The following is a 25,950-nucleotide window of genomic DNA, read 5'->3' on the forward strand; positions in this document are numbered from 1 at the left end:
GCAATGTAATCTCCTGCAACCAGAAGCAAACACTATGCAAGTAAAATTCCATAAATATGGAAATTGTTGGTGACAACTGTGGGAAGGGAGGCACATGCTATAAGACACAAAAAGATGTTTAAAGCTAACATGTAAATGTGGAGAAATGTAATGCAAAGCAAGGCAATGCAGACTGCTACTGGCATAAGCATCAAAATAGCATTGCATCTATTGTAGCAGAAACAATTTTATGAAAATGTGTTAGAAGAATTACAATATCTGGTTTCTGCCAAGTTTTGTTAACTGTTCAGCATAGTCACTATTTTCAGCAGTCTACACCAGATTAGGACAGTGAAGATTACTACAAAGAGCGTGGTGAGTTGATATAGAAAGCCAACATCGAAGTTATTTAACAACAATTTAGAAGGACATGAGAAAATGGTATCCACTTCTGGTGAAGTACAAGGGAGCAAGTTCAGCAGTAGCATGTCTAACATTAATGGAATGTTACAATATAAAGGAGTAACTTCTATAGAAGAAATTAAAATTAAATATTTCGTTTATATTTCTACAAACTTTCTACATAGTACATTGGCGCAAAGCTCATGCTCATTACTGAACTTATTCAGATACCTGCGATCTTCAGTAGCCCACAGTGCTAATATGAGAGGGGGGGGGGTGGGGTGGGGGTGGAAGGTGTGTGCTAGTACTTGCATCAAAGATTTCAGTTCTGTTATCTGGGAATGGTTATTAAATGACCTGTGTTTACGAGAAGAACTGCACCACTTTATGTTTTGATCATCGAATTCCAACAAAGAGGAATGCATGCAACTGGAAATACAAAAAACAAAACAGAGCTCAGTTAACAATTCATTCCAATACCTTCTACCCACATTTAGAACATTGTTGGCCAACTTTATACTCTAAACACACACATGAAAGGGGCAACAAACTATCACATGATACTTTCACTACAGTGTCATCTGACCATGTAATTTGTACAATAACATGCCTATTTCCAAAAACAAATTAATAACCCCTTGTGCAACAACTCTGCTTCCAGCATCCCATTAGTGTGCCTGGGAGTGCACAACAGAATGTAGCAAAATGCATGTGCCAACATTAACTGAAGTAGGCAGTAAAACTTAATGACATATGATGGAACTTAAAAGCCAGGCAGAAACATTTGATTGCACAAATGCACATTTCACAAAATTAGGTTTTGTGTCAGGTGCATTACAGAATCAATGTCCAATGTAAAAAGGCTGGTCGGAATGGCACCATTGATGTTAACACGGAAAATCATTTAGCACCGGTACGGTTTTGAGTAACTGGATAGGGTAATTGCTTGTCAAGTACTTATTTGAAAGCATCAGTTTAACAGCGTGTTTTCAGTACATTAGAGTATACTTACAGTTTTGACTGAAAGTTTCATTATGGCAGCAAAACTGAAGGAACTAAGGGCCATCATACACGGAAAAGCACTTGCAGCATTTTTTTTATTATTTTCAACCAATATTAACAGAAAAAGGAACAACCAAAACATCACCTGACTCATCTTAAGGCCTGTTCTGGTGTACATAACTCCATACTCAACACATCAAGGTACACAACTTCAGCACCCAAAAATAATGACAATTAAATAAGAATTTTTACCAGTTTTCTGAACAAAACATTCTTGCTGTACATACCTTCAAATACTTTCTGCAAAAATAAGACCAAATATGAAATAACCTTGTATTTTCCACACTACCTCCCTCCCAAACATTCAACTGCCTGCTCTAACAAAGGCACCAACAAACAACAATCTGGGAGCAGAGGTCCATACACCATTTCATTATGTTTAGACCTGTATATCCATTGTCTTTCATACATAAAATGAACAAGTCTGTAGAATTTATGTTTACAGTTTAGTTACTATTCTTAACATTGCATTATATGGAATACATATGTCCCATTCCCAATTTTGACATTCCTGTAATCCAACGGCATGCAACTGTGGAGCACTACCTACTTAGCACTTTCACTGTTTATAAGAAAATTTAGAACAAACTTTCAACTCAAAACACCAGAAGCTATGTCTAATGGAAGCACATATCTTTCTTAACAGAAAGTACAGACATTGCTTCTTTACGTTCTACAGATTTACTCTCCGTGTAACACGTGATGATATAGCATTATACAAAATTTATTTCACAGAATGACAATAATGTAAGGTGGGTCCTTTGACTGCAAGAGGGGTGGGACAACATGTAGCCTTGACAATATACAGGAACCTTTTACAAAAGAAACACTGTTACAACATCAATGTTCATACTACCAGGCAACTGCTTTTGTTTGATAAAAATGCTAAATGCCTTCATACATGTAACCCAAGTAAATTTTTCCACATCAATTAATATGGGCTTAAATGTGAAGTTTGGAAGTGAATCATCACTGATTTTGCTCACCTTAGTGTGATGCCTCAGGACATGAAATTACATTGCATTTGCAGAAAAAGATACCAAATTTAACAAAACACAATCTGCTCACACACACTTGTCCACAAAAAGCATGCCGTGTACATAGAAATATGTAATATATATTATATTAATGAAATGAGCCATCCAGTCTTCAAATTCCGCATTAAGCGACGAGGCGAAATTCCGCAGCATATGGCTCACTACTTTGCAGTTACATACAATTAATAAAGCACTAACAATTCATCTTGCAACTGCACGTTCAGTTCTTCAATCATATCCCAACACCCTTTTTTGGCATAATACTTTTTTCACTGTCTTCATCTCACATTTGTCTTATCCCATAACTTATTTTACTGCAGTGAATCAGGAAAGGCTTTTTTGCCAGAGTTCATTACCATTTTACATGTCAAAAATAAATTTAATTCTGTACAATGAAGGGAGGGACAGTTCATATACACACAGCCACTCGACATGCACTCCAACATACAATATCAGCTAGAAGTTGCCCACTTAAAACTATAATTCTTTACAAGCACCTGCAGTGCAACACTTCAAAGAAATGCACATTTACAAAACATTTCAATTCTTAAAATTGGTTTGATAACTTTGAAGGTAATCTTGAATCTATGTTGACATCCAACGGTGATCTGACTCTCTTATTAAGAAAGTTCAGGATATTACTTATTGTCATAATTGGTTACTTAGCAATCAACATTTGCACACTGTTCCATATTTTCCCTCTTACACAATGCCATTTTGCTCAATATAGGCCTGTTAAATCTTTACATTCTGTTCAACACAGATCCAGTACATTATGAAACTACCTGTTACTCAAACTTAATTTTAAGACTTAAAACATTCCAATCTGAAGTAAAATTAACTACATCAGTAGTGTGAATGAATCAGCATTCAGTACAACATTTGTGAAGTCAGTCTTTCTTATTTCTCTTAACTACTTCAGAGAACCAAAAATGCATGATGATACATTACACATACCCTCTACAGTTGGTAAGCTGTTATATAGCGTATTTATTTTAGACTGCAGATCTAATAAAGGCCAGAGGAAGCTAGAAAGATAAAGTTTTTGTATGTTTATGGGCAAGTTAAAAATAGCAATACTTTTCACACTGCCAACAATAAATGGGTACAAAATAATTACAATAGTAATAAAAAGTGAAAGAATGCAAACAATATGGAGGTTAATATTCTCCAAAACTTTCCAACAAAGCATATATATATATGTATATATATAAATTTATGCAGTAATATGTTCAAATATACATATCCCTGATATTTTACACTGTTAACAAGACATTCACATGTGTGGTATTTGTCAGACATAGGGGCTATCACAGTCTCTGGCTAAATACACACACATAAACATACACACAGACACACTATCTCAGCTAAGTGAGACTTTCAAACATCGAAATCGCACATAACCACCAGCAGAAAAAGAAAAAATCCTTTCAGTTTCTATGGAGCCTAATGACACCTTCAAAATATTTTTTCCGCACACAATATAAATTCTTATGCCCAAGAGCATTTACAACAAACCACAAATAGGACTATCAACAATGATTAACATCAGCAGTATCCAGTGGTAGACATTGGAAAACTTACTTCCGCATGAGTTACGTGCACAATTCTAACTGAAGGCGTATGAAATGACCATACTCTGACTGGCTATCTACATAACCATAATCAACACCAGATACTAAATAACTTAAGTCCAGTTGATGTACACTCATTTCCATTTATGTTATACAGTTAATATATTTATATATATATGTATTACATATAAAAGTCAGTTGCTTATGTACGAGTGCTTGCAAGCTGCAACAAAAAGCACTATTTTTACACGAGTTCAAAATTCTGAACCAGTTATGAGGCACTTGGTGCCAACTTTGGGCTGTTTTGTTAGGTCAAACCTACAGTGCAATAGAACTTCATTATATACATTAAACCGTTTAGTCCGAGGCTATCCACACGAAACCACAAATTCAAGTAACTTCGCAAATCCACATTCCGTAATTAGCAGCACAATGTGTCAGCAGCACCTATCACTGCAACTGATGCACAAACACCTGAGCGAGCAATCAAACTATTCACTTTTTCGTTGTTCAGGAAGGAGATCCCTGAATTCAGGAAATATAAATGTGTAGAACCCTGTTTCATTAATCAGCATCAGCAAACCATTACTTTGGGGAACGCGGTCTCAGGAACTCACGATAACGAGGTGCACCTTCACGTCTTCTCAATCCTCCTCGGTCGCGGTCATACACAGGTCTTGGCCCTCCACGGCCCATATGTTGCCTCGCTTGGCCTTCCCTGTATTCACGTGGAGCACTTTGTTCTGGAGAAGAAGAAAATAATCATAATTATATCAAATCAATGAACAACACTAGTCCAAATTCATAATTTTCATGAAAGATTTTTGAAGAAATGGAATTAACTGTAGAACTTTCTTTTCCATCTAAAGAAATTTGTATCAATATTTCAATGCATTCCCCAGGAAAGACTGTACACGCAACAATGGGAAACAACTCTAGGGGTTGCAAAGATAAAATGGAGGCGGGAGAAAAAGTGAATCATATGGCAAGTAAGAATGTTTACACACAGCAGCCGTAACTTAAATTGTGAAACTGAGTAAGGCACTAAGTTACAGAACTGAAGGCAGTATAGTTGCCAAATAAAAGGATTTTTCATAAGAAAATTATTTTATTTTGCAGTGATGAGCATAGTGAAACATGCACTCAGTGACGACAAAGAAACAATTTGCATTGTCAGCAATTTGCTCTCTGTCACAATATACTTGCTCCAGCTTTCTCTCTAGAGGCAGCATTCGTGCTTCACGTGAAGGCATGGTTTGTGTTTCAGTCTCAAGAAACATATTAAAAACATTTACATCTTCTGTGTCTCATTTGTCACACATACTGAACATTGCAATGATGAAACAGCCTGCACTATATGCAAAAATCCATGCTTAACGACCAACGCACACCCCACTGCTTTTTAGAATAACTGTGGTTTAATGTATCACATGCTACACTAATTACTTTCCACCTATCTTCTCACCTGCCTAGTCTCATGTGCCCCTCTGTTTTAGCAATTTACAGCCATGTGACACGTAAACCATTTCATACAGTACTAATTATGTGTAATACATTTGCATAGTAGTGGTAAGTGAGCACAGTTAATAAATCAAACTTAAAAAAAAAAAAATAGAAACAGAAAGGGCACACAAAAGTTCTCTTTGGAGAAGTGGCACTAATGTTCACATTCTGCTGCAGGCAAAGTACAATCACCTCACAAAGATTCAATTACTCAAACTGAGGACAATTTAATGGCTTTGCAAACTCACCTCTAGAATCGTTATGCTGCGCACCCCTACTTGTCTGTGCATCTTTCTTCTTTTCCTTCTCTCTCTCTTTTTCTTGCTGCTCTGAGCTTTGCTTATCACGCTGCATTAGTTTTTCTTTGTTGTGCTGCGCTACTTGTGCATAGCTGAGGCGTGTCGTAGCACAAGCCGTTTCAACCTGGAAGATTTTTGTTATACTGAAACCAGTCTTATAAAGATGACAGCATATATGCTGCCATGCCATACGTGACATGTTAAAAGTTGTGTGCTGGACTATGAGTTGGTATGTGAGCAGTACACCAAGTGCAATTTGCAGTGCATAGCCCGAAATGGCACGACATCAACTTCAGGCCTGATCACATGTAGAATCTTATCTGATTATAAATTTTAAAAAGATAGCAATAAAAATAATTATGCTTAACACCAGTAGAAATGAATTTAATTGGTGAACAATAATGCTTAGAAGCAAGATAAATCTCACCTGAAAAAGGGAGAAGGTTAGGAAGGGTGAAGAGAAGCCTTGGTTTGGGAGCAGCAGAGGTTTGGGCCAGAGGATTGCAAGAACAGAGTTAAGTCGTGTGCAGGGGGGCATGTTTCCCTACCGGCATACTTCTTTAGAGCTGGTGTCTGTTGAGGGGATTGGGGTGTTTTCGAAATACAAATAGCTCAAATATAAAAGCAGCTGTTCATATCGTTGGTTGTGCAGCATGCAACATGATGGTGCAATTTACAGTCTGCCACATTTTCGCAGTGGCTGGTCTTGGAAGGAGACCAGTGATCATACATATATAGAATGCCACAAGTAAGTAAATGATGCTGCTTACACTTAATGGCTCAATAATTTTTTGTTTTACTGCCAGGAGGCAATGTGAACCACTCCAACTGCTCTATATGGCTAGAAACTTCTGCAGATCAAACTTTAATGTGAGTTTAACTCTAGTGAATTCTGTTTTACTCAGCCTGCAAACTTTCAGCTTGATGAAAGCAGGTAACATGTAGACCAATGCACCACTTAAGAACACACAGTCATGTACCTCTGACTAATCCTTTCAACAAGCTCTCTAATTATGTGCGAAATCTAGGTTCTATAAAAGTAACTATTAAGCAACTGTTCTTTTTGCGGTCTTGTGGTTTTTCAGCACCCTAATGGCGTTTCTTCCAAAGAAGACAATCATACTTCACTAAAATGAATAAAAGGAAAAGCACCATTTTAAGTAACTAATGGAACAGGTGTGACTCTTTTACATTTCACAATTTGTCAATCGAATTCACAGGGTACATCTACATCATGCATCAAAGTTTAATCCTGATACATCAATAATATTATGAGGAGGATAGATTTCTACTCGCCAAAAATATGACACATTGAGTTGCACACACACCCCTAATGTTCTGATTACCATGATCTCCAACAACTCTAGCAAGAATGCAGCTGCATCTAACAGAAGCAGCCACCCGGAGAGGGGCAGGGAAGGGGGAGGGATAGTGAGGCATGAGTGATGGGAGAGAAGTTAGTGCTGCCTGGCAGAGCTTGCAATGATTAAATGGTGGAAGGACAAGGCTGCCAGGCACAGTGTCTGGTTGTTGTGGGAAAGGGAGGAGGATGGTAGGAGAGGAAAGGGGCAGCAGAAAGGGAGAGAACACATGGGGTACATAATCAGATAGCAGTGCACAATGAGGGTGAGGAGACGTGAAGTGGGAGAAGGAGCTAGGGCACATGAGATGGAAATTGTTAGGTAGAGGGTGTGGGAGCAGAAGGTTGCTGTAGATTGAGGCTGGGATAATTTTGGGAGTGGAGAATGTATTATAATGATAACTCTCATCTGTACAATTCAGAAAGCTGTTGCTGGAGGGGAGGATCAAGATGGTCCTGGCTACGAAGCAGCCACTGAACTCACACATGTTATGGTCAGCTGCATGTTGTGCCACAAGGTGGTCAACTTTGCTCTTGGCCACAGTTTGGAGGTGGCCGTTCACCCTGGCGGACAGCTGGTTGGTAAAGATACCAACATAAAAATCTGTGCGGTGATTGCAGTAGAGCTGGTATAGGACATAGCCGCTTTCACAGTGATCTATTCCTCCGATGGGGTAGGATCAAGTCTGGGACTTTACTGGAAAAGGGAGTGCTGGTGGATGGACTTGCCAAGTCTTGCATCTGTGCCTTCCACAGGGGTATGACCCCTGGGCCAAGAGGAAAGATTTGGGAGTGGCAGAGATGGACTAGGATGTTGTGAAGGTTGGATGGGTGACTTAATACTAAGAGGATTGGGAAGGATTAAAAGTATGATGTCCCTCATTTCAGGACACAATTACAGATAAAGCCCTAACGAAGGATGTGGTTCAGATGTTCCCGTCCATGGCAGTATTGGATGACTAATGGGGCACTCCTTTGCAGCTGGTTCTTGGGAGTAGGGGGAGGATTGGGTGCATGTTGGCATATGGTATGTGGAATCTTATTTGTGGGCTAGTTTTGGACCATCTGGAACCTCCACTCCAGAACCAGCTTTTCTGAACTGCACAGGTGAGAGTTATCTTTAAAACACATTCGCCGCTCTCTAACTCAACCTGGCCTCAATCTACAGTAACCTCCTGTCGCCACACCCTACACAAAACATTTTCCACCCCGCCTACCTTCAAATTCACATCCCCTCACCTTCACAGTGCACCACTCTCTGGAAACAGGCCCACCAGTCACCACCTCTGCTCTTTCCCCCCACCCCCTCCCCTACCATCTCCTCACAACCTCACAATGCTGCACCTGGCTTTCTTGTCCTCCCACCTGCCACTAATCCAACGCACACTCTGCCGAGTAGCGCACACCTTTTTCCCCTCCACTCCAACCACCATAACCAGCTATCCCTCCCCTTCCCCACCTCACTCCAACAATAGTAAGTGAATGAGCACACATTTTTGCTTTTTGAAGAAATTTTTGTCTGAAAGTTCAATGTGCAACAGTCTTTTCATTGTGCCTGCATGGAATACAAGGTGTCATCTTTAGGGTGGTAGCAATCTATCCTTTTCAGAATTCTGTTGATATTCCAATCTGGACTTCCCATTTTATCAACCTGAAATGCCTTCCCCTACAATATAAAAAGTATTAATGCTGCTGCTCTGTGATACTGTGCAGAAACAAGCTAATTAACTTACTGGTGAAGCATTGACTGGCGCCAAAGTTGGTGCAGAAGTATCTGGTACAGATGCAGAACTTGCTACTGGTGCTGCCATTGAGTTTGGTGGCAGGCCTGTTGTGACAACAGTTGGTGGACATTGGCGGGCGGGCGTGACTACCGTATCAGTCACAACCACAGCACTTGTCATGGTGGCTGCATTTGTAGTTGTCGGCACATGCTTTGTGACTGGTACTGCAGCTGTAGAATTAGACGTCACCGTTCCTTGTTTCGTACTGAAAGCTGTTCCCGAATCTGGTCGGAGATTCACACCAGCAACCCCACAGGAATTGTCACCATTCAGGAGGGTATCATCAGTCTTTGTTGATTTGTCTGCCATACATTTGACAACAGGAACTGTCCTAAAATTACAGAGGAGTGTTAGTAATGTTCCACATTGCCGTAATTAAGTCTGTCTTTGGTTCTGGACAACAAACTGAAGAAAAATTTTGAATAAGTAATTAACACACATTATTTTAAAGGTGTCAAGTAGCAGCCAACACACACCATTACACCTGTTATATTAAACTACGTAAAATTCACCATTCACAAAACTTAACAGCACAAGCAGCAATTAACACTTGCAAACTCCACCAATGCATGCTGCTTAGCATCTGTAAACTGTTTGAACATTATGTATTGTATGTAGTAGTGATCACACTTTGTCAAGAGGTGTAGGCGACACTGAATTGGTACTACAATATGCACGAAAGGCAAGTTTTACATCTGATTTGAACAGACAGGACCACATTCTCAATTACTACTCAATCACAATACTTCAGAATATTCTCCTCCACTGCCCCTCTCAGCCCACCACTATACTATTCTATCTCATGGGTGGCATTGATAGCTGGTTTGATGACTTCTATTTATGACTATGAAGACATAACTGTCAAAGCATGTTGACCACTAACTAAATCGATAACAATGTCTTGTAAATGGTGGACTGAGAAGTAACAAAATCCTGCCAAACTACTGGCTGTATTAGAATGGCAGCCAACAGTCCCATTTGTTGGAAGAACACTATCTACGATGTAGTGTAGTTATTGTTATGGGCAGCATACACCTCAAACTCTCATACACACTATTTTATCCCATCATCTGTTTCCCATTTATGTAGCATGCTTTGACACAGATTTCCCATACATGGAAACTATGTAGTTATATTAATATTTCCTAGCAAAACTTTCTGCAGTACTGCATTATACTAAAACACATTGCAACTGAAAGGTGCACACCTGAATTAAACATCCAAACTGACCAACCAGAAGATGCTGAGCAGGAAATACAAAACCTTGGTGTGAATACAATTATTCCAACAAATACAATTTTTCACTACAATCACAATGCACGAACGACTTCTATAAGATGGGTTACAGCACATTTAATTTTAAGTTAACAGCTGTAAGTGAAGAAGAAACATATAATACAATACACATTTAACAAATAAAATAACAATTTCATTGCTCTTCCACTGAACACACTCAAAATATGGCTGTTATTGAAATTTTATAACCAAACTGATCTACACACTTAAAACATTCTTCACCCGTTTACGGGCACTTGGTTCAGCAGCATGACATTTTAAGCACATTCTTGAGTAAGTTATTCTACCTCAGTATAATACAAAATTTTACCAATAACTAAGCATTTACTCACAGCAGTGGACATAAGCCTTCATTGGCCTGGGATCTTGCTGCAAGAGTTTTACTGCACATATACCTACAAAATAGTGTTTACTATGTACAGGTGTACAGATCAGCGTTGATCAAACTGTGGAGGTGCTGAGCAGCAGTCCGTCAGCAGCATACGGGGACAGTGAGTACCCATGTACATTGCTTTGTCACAGAACTTCTGAAAGACAACTCTTCCAAACGCTAAGCAATTTTTGTCTTTCTTATTCAGCTGTCCACATCTCAAACAGTTTGCCAAATTATGATAAATCTGTTGGGACATATCACACTGGATTTTTCCATCAGATTATACAACAGCAACAGCATACTATATGTTAATGTTCTACTGCTGCCTGCAGGTTTACATGATAAGCATGTATGTACTAAGAATCACAGTAACTTAAATTTAGCTACATGTGCAGGTCACTTATGTAAGGACTCATTCCCAACTGGGACAACACTATCAGAAGAAGGGTTACTTTACATGCATGGTGGTGTTATTCAGCTGGAAGTTAAATGAGTATTGTTACAAACATAACTGGATTTTCAAAAAATTATGTGCAGGTGCACAGTCCCTCTCCCAAAAAAAAAACACACACACACACACACACACACACACACACACACACACACACACACACACACACACAGTTAGTAAGCAATATTTTTACATGATAGTGCACTACACAAACATTAAGAGAGAAAGCATTTTAACATGATTGAAACTAGGTAAGAGCTTTGCAAATTTTGAGACAAAAGCAAAGGAAACATTTTTAATGTTAAAGATCAATTTTAATTTGTTATGTACAAAATTAAAAAGTTTTTAACAAGGCATAAATACAAGCAAAGGTATGTGTATCTATTAGATTAAAAATTTGTGGTGTGGAAAGACTTTCAGAATTAGGTTTCTTTTCTTAATTAGGTAACTGACTTACTTATCTGGGGAAGAAGGTGGTGTGAGAGTGACCAGGCTCAATGCAGTGTCACTACCCGTGCCAACATCTTTCACCTCACGCTCATGCTGAGTGCCATGCAGTTGTGGGGGCGAGGGCAATGACTTTGTTTCAGTGTTTACTGCCACAGCAACTGCAACTGGCGAAGGTGTACAGGCAGGTGCTGGAGAAGTGGAAGGCGCAGGAGGCACTGTGGGCACTGGTGAGAGACCGCGGGGTGATATACTGCTGCTTTCTTTCTCCTTCCCACTGCCATTCGTACCACCAGCCTGGCATTTAGGTTTTGCTGTCCCCTTAACGACATCAGACAGCCTGCAGTGCAAATAATTTCAAGAGTTTGTATGAAAACTGTAACTTGCATGATGCACAAGATCGCCCACAGAAAGGGGGCTCACAACGCAATGAAGTGGGAATGTTTAGGTACAGAAGCCACATAAAAATGGTGCAGGGCACAATGCCATTCCATGCAGTATGTGAAATCAGATTCTAAAAGTAAATGCTCTTCTGCATACATGACAAAACAAAATTATTTGAAACTAACTACAGACAGGTATTGCACGCAAGTTTACACATTCAACATAATGGCACAGTTCGTTATGTGTGTACTTATACCATGAGCAAAGGAACTATCAAAATTTACTTACAATTCAATTTTTCTCTCATTCACATCCCAATTGACAATAAGTTTACTATTATACAAGGTGATTCACGAAGATATGGAAACATTTTAACATGTTACTGTACAAGTAAAACTAAAGAAAAAAAGTTGATATAAACATAGCTCAACAAATGTTTTGCTACACAGCTACGGCTAATAAAAGATTTTACCTGAAATTCAGCAACTTCACTGATAAGAAGCCACCGCAAAACTGTATGAGGTTAAAGTAAAGCAAGATTTCAATTTAATTGGTTGTTATTGGTCTCCTGTATTGTTCAGTGAAAGAACAACAGTGTATTTAAGTGAAACCACATAGTAACTGTTTTAGTTTATAGATTTATGAAATGGGGATGCCTTTCAAATTTAAGACATAGGAATACACAGATATGGTGTTTATTTACGGCAAATGTGATGGTAATGCTATGGCTGCAATTCGAATATTGCATATGTTATCCAACTATGTGGATTACGAATGCACGAACCATTATGTCTTTGCTTCTCTGGATGTTTTGGAAAACTACTGCAGATACATGTCTGATATGTTTCATTAGATTCACCAGGCCAGTAACAACAAAATAAATGGAAATTGTGTTTTACTTTAACCTCATACAGTTTTGCAATTGCTTCATATTAGCGAAGTTGCTGCATTTCAAGCAAAATCTTTTATTAATCTTAGCTAAAGATTTGCGGAGGTATGTTTATATGAAATTTTTTCTTTAGGTTTACTTGTAGAGTAAAATATTAAAATATTTGCATACCTTCGTGAATCACCCTGTAGTACAAAATAATTGCAATAGGTTGTGGATTGGACGGGAATTTCTGCAGGTGGACTTTCATCAACTATTTCACAAATCTTAACAGCTAAGGCAAATCACATTCATCTCTCCTCTGTATTTTTGAATGTACTCAGTGGTCTTGTATGGCTACGAAATACATTATGATAAATACTGATGCCCCACTTAAGATATACTGAAAGGGTAAAATTTTAATACTAATCTGACTTTTTTGAAATCTGTAATTTCATCTGCTTATTTTATTGGAAGGAATTTGCTGTTCACAAATTTTGACGACATTATTATTATTACCAAGCAGCAGCACATTGCAACAGAGCATTTGCTACCCCCCCTCCCCCGCCCCCCCCCCACCCCCACACACAATGTGTGTGTGTGTGTGTGTGTGTGTGTGTGTTGTCAGTCATATATAATGATTTTCTCTAATGAAACTTTGCAATATGATCCAGATCAGCATGCTGCAGCTTGATAAACACACTAACAATGCACCTGGCCAGTACCAAATTGTCTCTAACAAAGAATCTAAGTTTAAAACAGCAATTTTCAATATTTATCACAGCTCAGAACTCATTACATAATAATCTAATTTAACTGGGTAAACAATTAGTGACAACCCAAAAAGTATTTGTATGTTGTGGAATGTCAAGGATGTAATGTGTATTTCTCTAGGTCAACTATTATGAACTACTTGACTCAACTATACATATTCTATTACAACATTATAGTTTGGCACATTCACAGAAACTATATACCTGCACCATTTTTAAGTGAAGTCTACTATTCAAATTAAAGGCTAACTCCAACTGACAAGTCGATTACACTATATCATAAAGACATGAACGAGTTTTCTTCCCCTTTTCTTTAACGAGCTGTGTAGCATGCCTAAGAGCTGTGGATTTACAGAATTCTGAACCATGACATAACCTGCAGGCAACACAAACTTCACAAAGCACAAAGCTTGTGGGTGAGCAGAAAGAGGGGTAACAAGCCTAGACTTATAAAATTTTAACGACATAGCTAACACACGAAAACATGATTACAGCACCAATTCACAAACGTTTAGTGCAAATTATGAACATGTGCTGATGAAACATGCAGTGCACAGAAATTAGAGCAAAATATCACTGCAAGCAGTGAAGCAATGCACACATGCTTAAAGCCACAACTTTAAAAAATAATCCTACAGTATCTTACTAATTTAAAGTAGGACAACTGTTAGCATCAAATTCATTACTATAAAGAGAGAAAAAAATCTCAATATTGGTACGCTGTACCTTAATTGCAGCCATGAATCCAGCTTAATTCAACAGTCTTTACCTAAGAATACACAAATGCTATTACAGAAGAACTCCCATATAAGGACTAACATTTATTCTGCATACATATGACAACTTTGTCCACTTTATCAACGTGCAGGTGTCACAATCGTGCAATGCTACACACTTTTCGCATGTAACAGAAATCAATTTACCTGTTTTCCCAATGAGAACTTGACGTCTCAGCATGCGTCGTTTCAACAGACGCGACAGTTTTGGTGGCAGTTCCAGTCACAGCTTCCAGCCCTGGAAGTGGTGGGAATGCTGTGGCCTCGAGGTCAAACTGAGCAGTTCTCACATTCACACTGAGTGTTTCCCTGTTCACGGGCTGGGGGCTCCCCCCTGAGGATGCAGGCTTCGTCACTCCTACCACAGCTGGTGTCCTCCCTGTTACTAAAACCTCATCCTCTCTCCGTCTCCGCCTGTGCCTGACAACGTGCAGTCCAAAGTAATTCCAAATAAGACAGTCCTTAGATAAGAATGATTTATGTGAACTCTGTAGTGAAGTGATGGTTCAAATTATATTTATAGTGTTCTAAGGAAAGAAACCCACACTATGCAATCAGAAATTGTCCTAAATATTACATAATTTGGTATAACATACATAAACCTAATTCAGTGACATGTGGTTTAGTCCCAACAAGCAGTTTAACAACGGAAAAGCCTCTTCTATTGAAAGAACTTTCTGAACACATGCAAGAAATTGTATGTAAAAACATAAGCTGCAACCATATAGTTTAAACAAACATGAGGAAAAAAAGCATCAAAGTCTCAAAAATTTTGAGACAAGTCTCAAATTCTGGGGAGTAGTGGAATGTTTGTGTGTTCTTGTCCACAACCATTCCACCAAATATTGAAATACTGTAATGAGCACACGCACGCACGCACACCAGCCACGCCTGTTGATATTACATAATAGTCCATCTGAAGTTTCTATAAGATACTGCACGAAATTGAAGTTTCACTACTTTAGCAAGTCTGTAAATTTTGGACTTCACAATATGAAGCAGGCCAAAGAGCTTAAGTTAGGAAAGCACTCGACTCCAGATTGTATCAAAATATTGTTTTACTACGTGAGCTTGCTCTTTCGTATTTCTTCGCAGGGATGTGAAAAGCTATAATTAGTTAACACAGATTTAAGTACAAATTACACATGTAAAACCCATGTTACTTCAATATCATCCTCATTGGTGCAATGTAACCAAGGGACAATGGAAATCAAACAGCCCAACACCACTGTTAAGGAGCAACAAAAATTAAAATTACAATGTTTTTGCTTTCCACAACAAATACTTATTACATATATATTTTTTTGTAACCGATAAATTTCCACGACAGCTCTTGCAAAGCTCCCGTCAGAAATAAGTCAAGTCAAATACCATTTACCCAACGTTGAAGAAATGAGCTGTATAGAATAAGGCAACGTGGGAGAGCTGAAACTTAGTAAAGGGTATCCACAGAGCTGACAGAGCCAATAGCTGAAGTGTATTGTTTTCCATGTGTAACATGAAACTACTAAGGAGAATGGGATGAGATTATTTATAAAGTAAAGAAGATGATCAAATTAAGAACACACAAGAATTTCACAGATACCTTGAACATACTGTCCTGTAGATTTACTGGTAGTGGCAAATATTTTTATCTGCAACGAATTCTGAAGAGAATTTCAACCCGAAGTCAGTAACACAAACTCCTTTTCTCTAAGAGGTGAGAAATGGTGCAGGACATCAATGCTAGTTTCTCTCAACCACTTCCAAGTGTTCACTCCAAAATATTCAGAACTACACGCAAGAAACCTTACTGATTCCCGGCAGCAAAGTTACTTAGCTATATACAGCTAGGAGAAAAGGACTGAACTATGGTGATTAGTCACATTGCTGCTGATACATGAGTGTTGTGTGATGAGTTTTCAGGAAGCCTCTCGAAAGGACTGCAAGTAATCCAAATGCCGGGAACAATATTCATATAATCATGTCAACTTTCTGTTGTCAGGAATGGTTACAGATAGGCACCATTTGCCAACACACTGTGCAGTCCACATCACTGCAAATTACAGCTGCTCTGAAGCCTCAGTATAAGTAATTGTGCCTTGGGAGTACAGATGAATTCTAGTTAGAACCATTTTTCCAATCCTAAAATATTATTCAGTATTATTTATAGAACTTAACTTCTTTGTGGGAGGATGATGATAAATTCATTCAACCATTAACGGTTTTACAACAGAGGAAAAGAAATGAACCTGCAATGTGTATTAATACAGTCCTGTGACATACTGTTCCACAAGACATATTCCCTTCTTGTGCTAAGATGAATGCAAAAAATTTCGAAGAAAAATTACTTTTATATTTCAATTGTGTACACAGTAATATGAATTTTTATTACTTTTTAATACAGGATAAATTCATTACTCACACTGGACACAAAAATTTAGCTACTGCAAACAACTTTCATAATCAACACACCAAGTATATGAGCATAAATGGAAAGGCAAGTAACAGTTCAGACATTTCCTTCTATATTACTACTTTAGACAGTTTTCCCCATGGAGGATTTTAATTTGCTGTGTTACACAACTTTATTACTTACAACTAAAGCATTTTTATAATACTTCAATACTTTTCATAAAATTCAAGATCCACACAAACATGAATACGTGGCCAATAAGAGCTGCTGTTTTAAGATGTACAATAATCTAAACTATTATGTATGTTACAAACCTAACTCGCAGGGCAACCAATTTTTCTTACATGCCACTGCAACATTCCTGACAGCAAGAGCTTCATGGTGTTTTGTGCAAGAGTACATGTTTTATTTCTTCCGACAATTTACAGATAAAGGACTGCTAATGTATTTTACACTGGTGTGCTTCACTGAGCCCTTTTATGATCTCCATGAATGGAGAAATCACATTCTCTGATCCTTTGGTTACAATCCTTCCCCCCACCCTCTCTAAAAATCAGTATCGGGCATCATTCACATGCAACAAAATCACTAGATTCAACTTTACTATGGAGGGCAGGAGGCAAACTGGATTATTGTTGAGGGTGGCAGCCTTTCTCAACTGATCAAAATTACTGCATGTGTTTTTGCTACAAATTGAAGATTGCTTTGCACATATCGTGATTGGTGTGCATGTAACAGGACAAGTGTGTAACAATACTTTGTGGTGTCACCACTGTGTTCTGTCTGCACCACATCAATTTCCTAACTGATCTCTGCTCAAAGTTTGCAAGCCTGGTGATAAGCTCCACATGACAAATGTTTCTGCAATTAACTACAAAAAAGCAAAAAAACTATTGCTATCACTTAGTTAGCAACATTAGTTTGTGGGTGAAATGCATGCTCTTACTTTAAAACCTCTGATTAAATGATTAACGGCAGCAGACTGGTATATCACCAGTGCATCATGTGGTACACTGACTCCTGCTATCACAAAGCATAATGTAATATGAATACATGACATACAATTTTTTAATATTAATTGAACAAGGAAGCCAACAAAACACACGTAATTTGGAAAAGCTATGCTATAGATGTGGGGGAGGGGGGGGGTCAGGTGGGGGAGGGGTGCATCTTGTGAGCATAGCTGTTAAGAAGGGCAAAGGAAGTAGACACAGATACAAGCAAAGCTTTCCTCTGTCCATCACACTGCTACCAACTTCTACTCCATGTAGCCAACAGGTGCTATTGTGGAAAATGACATACAAAGGTAACAATGATTCATGAAATTGCTTTCTACCTATTTTTATTTTAACCCTGTAACTGCTCTGGACAAGTTAACACGTGCGCCTTTGTACCTGTCCCTGTCCCTGTGTGCTCTGAACGTGTTTACGCGCGCCACCAGTCCTTCTACATTGTACTCTGAACATGTCTAGGCGTAGATACATTCAAAGTACCAGGTAGAAGGACTGGTGGCACGTGTAAACACGTTCAGGTACAAAGGCGCGCGCGTTAACACATCCAGAGCAGTTGAGGGGTTAAAATGTTGCAGATGGTTCATTTGCAGTAACACACTCAAATCAGACAGTTACAATGCCGTAACTGCTAGGTCATTGCAAGTAGTGGGTCACAAAACATCACAGTTACAAAGCCTCCTGGGGCAACAGAGAATGTTGATTGGCATTTTTTTCTCTTACTTTTGTCTAACAGTGAAGGAACTAACTTTGTTCATTTGCACACACTTCAAATTCTGTGGTTAAGTTTCTGATGTTTAATGTCATCATTATGAATACCTACTATTTCCCTTATTATACAGAAACTATATTTGTTTCAGGCTATGCCTCAAAGGAGAATACTAACGGGCCTGACGAAGACAAAAAGCTGAGGTGGGGAAGGGGAAAACCTATTATTTTATAAACACAGTTGGTTGTATTTTGACCACAGGTGATAGTGGTAATTTTAAGACCCTATCTTGCTACACGCACACCACTTCTCATTAAATCCAGAGGTAACTGTCAGCTTACCATCAGCATGTGAGAACAACTGTAATCCTTGAAAATAAAATTAATCTCCAATGCTGCAAATTTTCTTGAACCTGAGGTTATCAAATTTAAAGAATCACGTAAGAAAATTGGCCATAAAATGCAACACCTAGTCTAATATTGAAAAAATCATGTACTGATCAGAGAGAGAGAGAGAGAGAGAGAGAGAGAGAAGGAAACCGTGTTGGCAGGAACCAAGCAGATACTGCACACACACACACACACACACACACACACACACACAGTTCTTTCCTGTGGAGTCAGCAACACAACCACTTCAGTTCTGTTAAAGGAAGCACTGCAACTAGGTATCTTATCTGTGACAATTCATCCACACTGACAATTTACAGGCAGTCGTGGCACTGTAGCCTAGTGTGGTTTACTTTAGCCTAGTAGGGTTTACTTGTCAGCACTCTGTAACTGCTCTGACAAATTTGGTATTAATAGTGATTAGATTATTAGAGTTACAAATGGAAGAATGCAGTGATCAATCACGAATAATTTGAATTTATTGCAGATCTATTTTGACCATATATTAGCAATGATTAGTGCGAGAGGTGGAAGAAACAAATACGATACACGCATATACAAGACAGTGGAATGCAGTAAAAAATACAAAGAGAAGAATATATACCACACATCGCCCAATGTGGTCATACCAAACATGTGCTTAGAAATAAATGAATGTACAGTCACACCTATAAATATACTAAAAAAGAAAACATATATCAGACAACACAAAAATTAAGTTACTGTCTACAGAGCACACCAGCACCAATGGTTTGGCCACCTTAACCAAGAGCATCTTCTATGTGGGCAAACAATCACACTAAAGTTTATTTTTTTTTTTTAAATATATGGATAGGCACATATCAAAATCTCAACTGCAACATAAAGACGTAAGATATGCTATTAATATTAAAAGATTGTTGTTGTTGTCTTTAGTCCCGAGACTGGTTTGATGCAGCTCTCCATGCTACTCTATCCTGTGCAAGCTTTTTCAACTCCCAGTACCTACTGCAACCTACATCCTTCTGAATCTGCTTAGTGTATTCATCTCTTGGTCTCCCTCTACGGTTTTTACCCTCCACACTGCCCTCCAATACTAAATTGGTGATCCCTTGATGCCTCAGAACATGTCCTACCAACCGATCCCTTCTTCTAGTCAAGTTGTGCCACAAACTTTTGTTCTCCCCAATCCTGTTCAATACGTCCTCATTAGTTATGTGATCTACCCATTCTTCAGCATTCTTCTGTAGCAACACATTTCGAAAGTTTCTATTCTCTTCTTGTCCAAACTATTTATTGTCCATGTTTCACTTCCATACATGGCTACACTCCATACGAATACTTTCAGAAATGACTTCCTGACACTTAAATCAATACTGGATGTTAACAAATTTCTCTTCTTCAGAAATGCTTTCCTTGCCATTGCCAGCCTACACTTTATATCCTCTCTACTTCGACCATCATCAGTTATTTTGCTCCCCAAATAGCAAAACTCCCTTACTACCAAAAATTTATAAACAGTAAATTAACAGATGTAATGATGCCAATGCACCGAAAAACATTACAGAATGTAAGAAGAGCATAAAGTGGAGGACCACTTTGGTGACAAACTGAAAGGATGCGGCGGAGAACATGCCGCAGCCAAACTGAAAGGATGCGGCGGAGAACATGCCGCAGCCAAACTGAAAGGATGCGGCGGAGAACATGCCGCAGCCAAACTGAAAGGATGCGGCGGAGAACATGCCGCAGCCAAACTGAAAGGATGCGGCGGAGAACATGCCGCAGCCAAACTGAAAGGATGCGGCGGAGAACATGCCGCAGCCAAACTGAAAGGATGCGGCGGAGAACATGCCGCAGCCAAACTGAAAGGATGCGGCGGAGAACATGCCGCAGCCAAACTGAAAGGATGCGGTGGAGAATATGTTACAGTCAAATTGAAAGGAGGCGGCGGAGAATAGAATACATTGCCGTCTAACTGAAAGGATGCGGTGGAAAACTTTGTGGCTCACCTGATTGAAAGCATACATTGTGCTCCAGCTGTTTACTCTCATGTAAGACTATTTAACTGTGCTGAGAAGGGTAGGTTTCTCAATCTCCTTGAGGATATAGATTTTTCTGCTACCAGATATCATGTGTGTTCAGCTGCTCAATGAGCAGCTGATAGTTAAAAATACTCATGTTCGAGAGTAATCAAAGGACCGTCAGACAGGGCAAGCATCTCAATCATCCTTTTCTGTGTTGTTATTCAATAAAATTATTTTATGTAAATGCAAATGACATTTGTACAAGACTGTGTTTATGTTGTTTTTTCTTAATTTACTGCTTTTATATGCAAATGTACCCTCTCAGCATTTGTAGATGATACTTCCTACACTTTTTAACTGATTATTAGGTGTACTGACTTTTTATAAATTATTTGGTAACTTCTAACATTAACAGTTTATGTTGCACCTATTCGTACGAATTTCAATGTAATAATATGGTTATAATAGAGGGAAACATTCCACGTAGGAAAAATATATCTAAAAACAAAGATGATGTGACTTACCAAATGAAAGTGCTGGCAGGTCGACAGACACACAAACAAACACAAACATACACATAAAATTCAAGCTTACGCAACAAACTGTTGCCTCATCAGGAAAGAGGGAAGGAGAGGGAAAGACGAAAAGATGTGGGTTTTAAGGGAGAGGGTAAGGAGTCGTTCCAATCCCGGGAGCGCGCGCACACACACACACACACACACACACACACACACACACACACACACATACAGACACAACCAGACATATTTAAAGACCATATGTCTGCTTGTGTCTGTATATGTGTGTGTGTGTGTGTGTGTGTGTGCGCGCGCGCTCCCGGGATTGGAACGACTCCTTACCCTCTCCCTTAAAACCCACATCCTTTCGTCTTTCCCTCTCCTTCCCTCTTTCCTGATGAGGCAACAGTTTGTTGCGTAAGCTTGAATTTTGTGTGTATGTTTGTGTTCGTTTGTGTGTCTGTCGACCTGCCAGCACTTTCATTTGGTAAGTCACATCGTCTTTGTTTTTAGATATATTTCAATGTAATAACACGCACCTATCTTGATATGTTTACAAAATAAACTTTAGCTTAGCTATTTGTCCACACAGAGGGTGCTCTGTATCAAGTGGCCAGACTGTTTGTGCTGCTGGAGTCTTTGGTTCATGTTCTCACTTTGAAAGTGAAATGGCATAACTTTGTTCCAGTAGGATGGATGTAGAGGAATTGTGGGCAAAGCCTAAGCAGATTTTGCATCGTCGTCTGGATTGCTGTGCACCTAGTAAATGGATTAATAACAAGATTCAGAAAATCTTGAGAATCCTAAGGCACTCTTGATTCAAAAGAGAATGCGTAAATGACGAAAAGCAGATGTTAGTAGACATTTGTGCGTCTGTGAGAAAATATACACACGAAGCATACAACTACCGCCATCATACCGTAACAGAAGATCTGACAGAACCCCAGAAAATTCTGGACTTACATAAAATTGGTTAGTGGGTTTAGTGCTTCCACCAAGTCACTTAATGACCAGTGTAGCATGGCAGCTGACAACAAAAAACAAAAGCTGGAGTTTTAAATTTTGCATTTAAGAAATCGTTCACACAAGAGTCTCGGTACAGTCTTTTGACTATTGAACAGACTCCCATACGGATGACATAATAATTAGCACCCTTGGCACAGAGAAACTGAAAGAGTTGAAAACAGTAAGGCAAATAAGTCATCAGGTCTGGATGATATCCCAATTTGGTTTTTGAAAGATCACTCTGCAGCACTGACCCCTTACCTATCTCCTGTTTATCGGGAATCTCTAGCTCAAAGCAGTCCCAAGCGATTGGGGGGGGGGGGGGGGGGGGGGAAGAAGAAGAAGAAGAAGGGGAAGAAGAAGAAGAAGAAGAAGAAGAAGAAGAAGAAGGAGGAGGAGGAGGAGGAGGGGGGGAAAAAAAAAAAAAAAAAAAAAAAAAACCACCCACAGGTGACTCCTACGTCTAAAAAGCAAAGAACAGACCTGCAAAATTACAGACCAATATCCCTAAAATCGGTTTGCTGCAGAATCCTTTAACACATCCTCAGTTCGAATAAAATAAATTTTCTTGAGACCGAGAATCTTATGTCCACAAATGAGGAACACTTTCTAAAGCATCAGTCTTGAGAAACTAAGCTTGCCCATTACTCACGTGATATACTGCAAACTACAGATGAAGGGTAACAGACAGATTCCGTATTTTAGATTTCTGGAAGGATCTGACACAGTGCCCCACGGCAAGCTGTTGAAGAAAATATGAGCATATGGAATAGGTTCACAGACATGCAAGTGGCTTTAAGACTTCTTAACTAATAGGACTCGTATGCTGTCCTCAACGGCGAGTGTTCAGAGATGGGTATCGTCACAAGTGCCAGAGTGAAATGCGACAGGACCTGTATTATTCTCTATATGCATATAATTCTACTGCCTCCATCATACCTGCGTATAAGGACCGCGAAGATAAGACATGAGAAAATAGGACTCTTACAGAGGCATAGAGACAGTTGTTTTTTCCTCTGTGTATTTGTGAGTGGAAGAGGAAAGGGAATGATTAGTAGTGGTAAGGGGTACCCTCCGCCATAAGCTGTATGGTGGATTGCAGAGAAACCACATAGATGTACATGTGTTGTGTATGATGCTGCTTCTTTTTCTCAGTTTTTAATGCGTGACTATGCATTCAAATTTGAAATAAGTGTTCATAAATACAAATTTGAATTGATCACTTTATTTTCTCATTTGTATTTTTACTGCTTTACGTTGTCCTGCATAGCTTGAATCTTACTTGTTTCTGTTACCTCTAGCACTGATGATGGCTATTCTATGTTGAAATTGATCTGCAATAAATTCAGATTATTCACAACTTATCACTGCATTCTTCCCTTTGTATGTGCGACAGTTTATGCATACACAAGTCAATTTGGATTCCAACACAGAAACAACTCATCTTCAAGGTGACTTGAGGAAAGTGGAAAATACGGAACTTATTTCAGGACATTAAGAGCAGTACACAACTCTGAACTAAAATTTTCTGGAATACAGTCTTTAAATGAGACCTGCATTACCAAACTCTTCCTCCATACTACCATCACAGACTTAACTAATTGTGCCCTTGCGTGTAGATTTCTATGCCGCATGAATCATATGGTTTTAAGAAATACCAGAAACACTTGAAATGTACACCTTACCACAGTATTAAGTGGAAATCGTTGGGGAGAGGGAGAGCAGTCAGCAGGAAAGCCATGTAAGAGAAACTGCCACACCAGCCGACACAGGCTTTTGTCAACATTCTACGAGGAAGTCAATTATTATCAGCAATTTAGTTCTATTTTTGTTTATTTTGGTAGTACTGTCATTTTATGTTGATGACGGATGCTTTGTTTATTTGTTGTTACATCTTTGCAATTTTCAAGCTGCCAGGTTAGTTTTGTTATTGCTGCCATGCTGATAATCATGGCTGCTCCGCTGTCTATTTGCACCAATGGAGAGCAACAGTCAGTGATCCGTTTTTTGTGGTTGGAAGGCGTATCAGGGGCCAAAATTCATGGAAGACTTTCGGTACAGAATAGAAACAGTGTTTTGCCACAACGGAGCGTCTACAAAAGGATTGGAAAATTCTGAAATGGTTGCACAAGTGTTACGCACGATGAAGGAGCTGGATGACGATTTACCGCCACAAATGAAGAAACCACTGAGCATTCACTTGAAATGATTCTCTTAGACAGATGATTAACTATTGACAAAGTGGCACATCGTCTGCAAATTAGTCACGGTTCTGCCTACAAAATTATCCACAACAGACTTGGGTTTCAGAAAGTTTGTGCAAGATGGGTCCCAAAACAACTCTCACAGTCGCATAAACAAACACGCTTGGACATCTGCAAAAAACATTTTGGTAACTATGGTAACGAAGGGGGTAACTTAGACAGGATCATTACTGTTGAAGAAATGTGGATCCCTCATTACGAGCAAGAGAGTAAACGCAGAATATTGAATGGATACATCCAAATTCACCATGCAAGGAAAAGTCGAAGACCCAGCTGTCCGCAGGAAAACAGATGCTTACGGTTTTTTGGGACACACAAGATCCAGTACTGGAACATTATGGGGAAAGGGGCACAACAACAAACTGTGAATGTTACAGCGAGATGCTAAAGCCTGCAAACCGAAGGAAACACCGAGGATTGCTGTCTAAAGGTGTTGTGTTGTTGCATGACAATGCCCGTCCACATACTTCTGGCCACACTGCTGAAACGCTCCAGAAACTCAAATTTTAAGTACTGCATCATCCTCCATATAGCCCCGATCTTGCTCCTTCTACCGATCACTTGTTTGGCCCACTCAAACAGGCATTAAGGGGCTGTAGATTTGCCTCTGACGAAGCAGTGCACTCTTGGCTCGCAACTCAACCAAGAATCACCTTTCTTGAGAGCATCAGGAAGCTTATACAACAATGGACCAAGTGCGTTGACACGCAAGGAGACTATCAAAAACGGATTTTCTTGAAAGGTTTCCTATTTGGTTACAATAAAATTTTGTAACTATTTTGGGGATAATAATTGACTTACCCTCATTCAAAAGTATGGCACCCACTACATTGCCAGTGAAAATGAAAGGGAACACCAGATGGTACCACAATACTTGTCACAAAATGTACAACACAGCCATGATTTTGCTGCGTACCCCATCACACTTGTCTCAATCTTTCCTTCCAGCATCAGTTGTTCAGAACATCACTGGCAAGAATTTAATAATCTGAGAAGTTTATTTTCTCAAAGACCAAATTTCTATAAACTTGCTATTTCATGAAGGTTTGCTTTTGCTTCCTTAAACCTTTACTCTCCCTTCCCCTTTGAGTATATTTGCACTACCTGGCTGTTCTATTTCTTTTTCTGCTGCTCATTTTGTCTCCATTTTAGTATAAATGTCTGCCTCAGACTCAACAGCCCTCCAATTTCTGAAAAGTTAGATTTTCATCCCGTCCTAAGATTAAGGAACAAAGTAATATCATTCACCTTCTTAAAAGAGCACATTGGTCACATTGTAGATGGTGTGG

The 25,950-nt window shown here is 39.1% G+C and overlaps 1 protein-coding gene across 7 annotated transcripts in view; it reads right to left on the minus strand.

Moving 5' to 3' along the window:
- Window positions 1-1,459: 1,459 nt before the first annotated feature.
- LOC124612683 (la-related protein Larp4B) overlaps window positions 1,460-25,950 on the minus strand; it is a 335,239-nt gene continuing 310,748 nt past the window's right edge. For 3 of the 7 annotated variants that reach the window (XM_047141011.1, XM_047141013.1, XM_047141014.1), the window contains 5 exons: window positions 14,516-14,788; window positions 11,578-11,907; window positions 8,950-9,331; window positions 5,806-5,980; window positions 1,460-4,797 (listed from right to left, as the gene is read on the minus strand). In XM_047141011.1, the coding sequence (XP_046996967.1) occupies window positions 4,640-4,797; window positions 5,806-5,980; window positions 8,950-9,331; window positions 11,578-11,907; window positions 14,516-14,788 (1,318 nt within the window). In that variant the 3' untranslated portion in view covers window positions 1,460-4,639. The remainder of the gene's footprint in view (window positions 4,798-5,805; window positions 5,981-8,949; window positions 9,332-11,577; window positions 11,908-14,515; window positions 14,789-25,950) is intronic. The other 4 variants (XM_047141012.1, XM_047141016.1, XM_047141017.1 and 1 more) reach the window with 4 other exon arrangements.

Source organism: Schistocerca americana, chromosome 4, assembly GCF_021461395.2.
Source record: "Schistocerca americana isolate TAMUIC-IGC-003095 chromosome 4, iqSchAmer2.1, whole genome shotgun sequence".
Taxonomy (NCBI): Eukaryota; Metazoa; Arthropoda; class Insecta; order Orthoptera; family Acrididae; genus Schistocerca; species Schistocerca americana.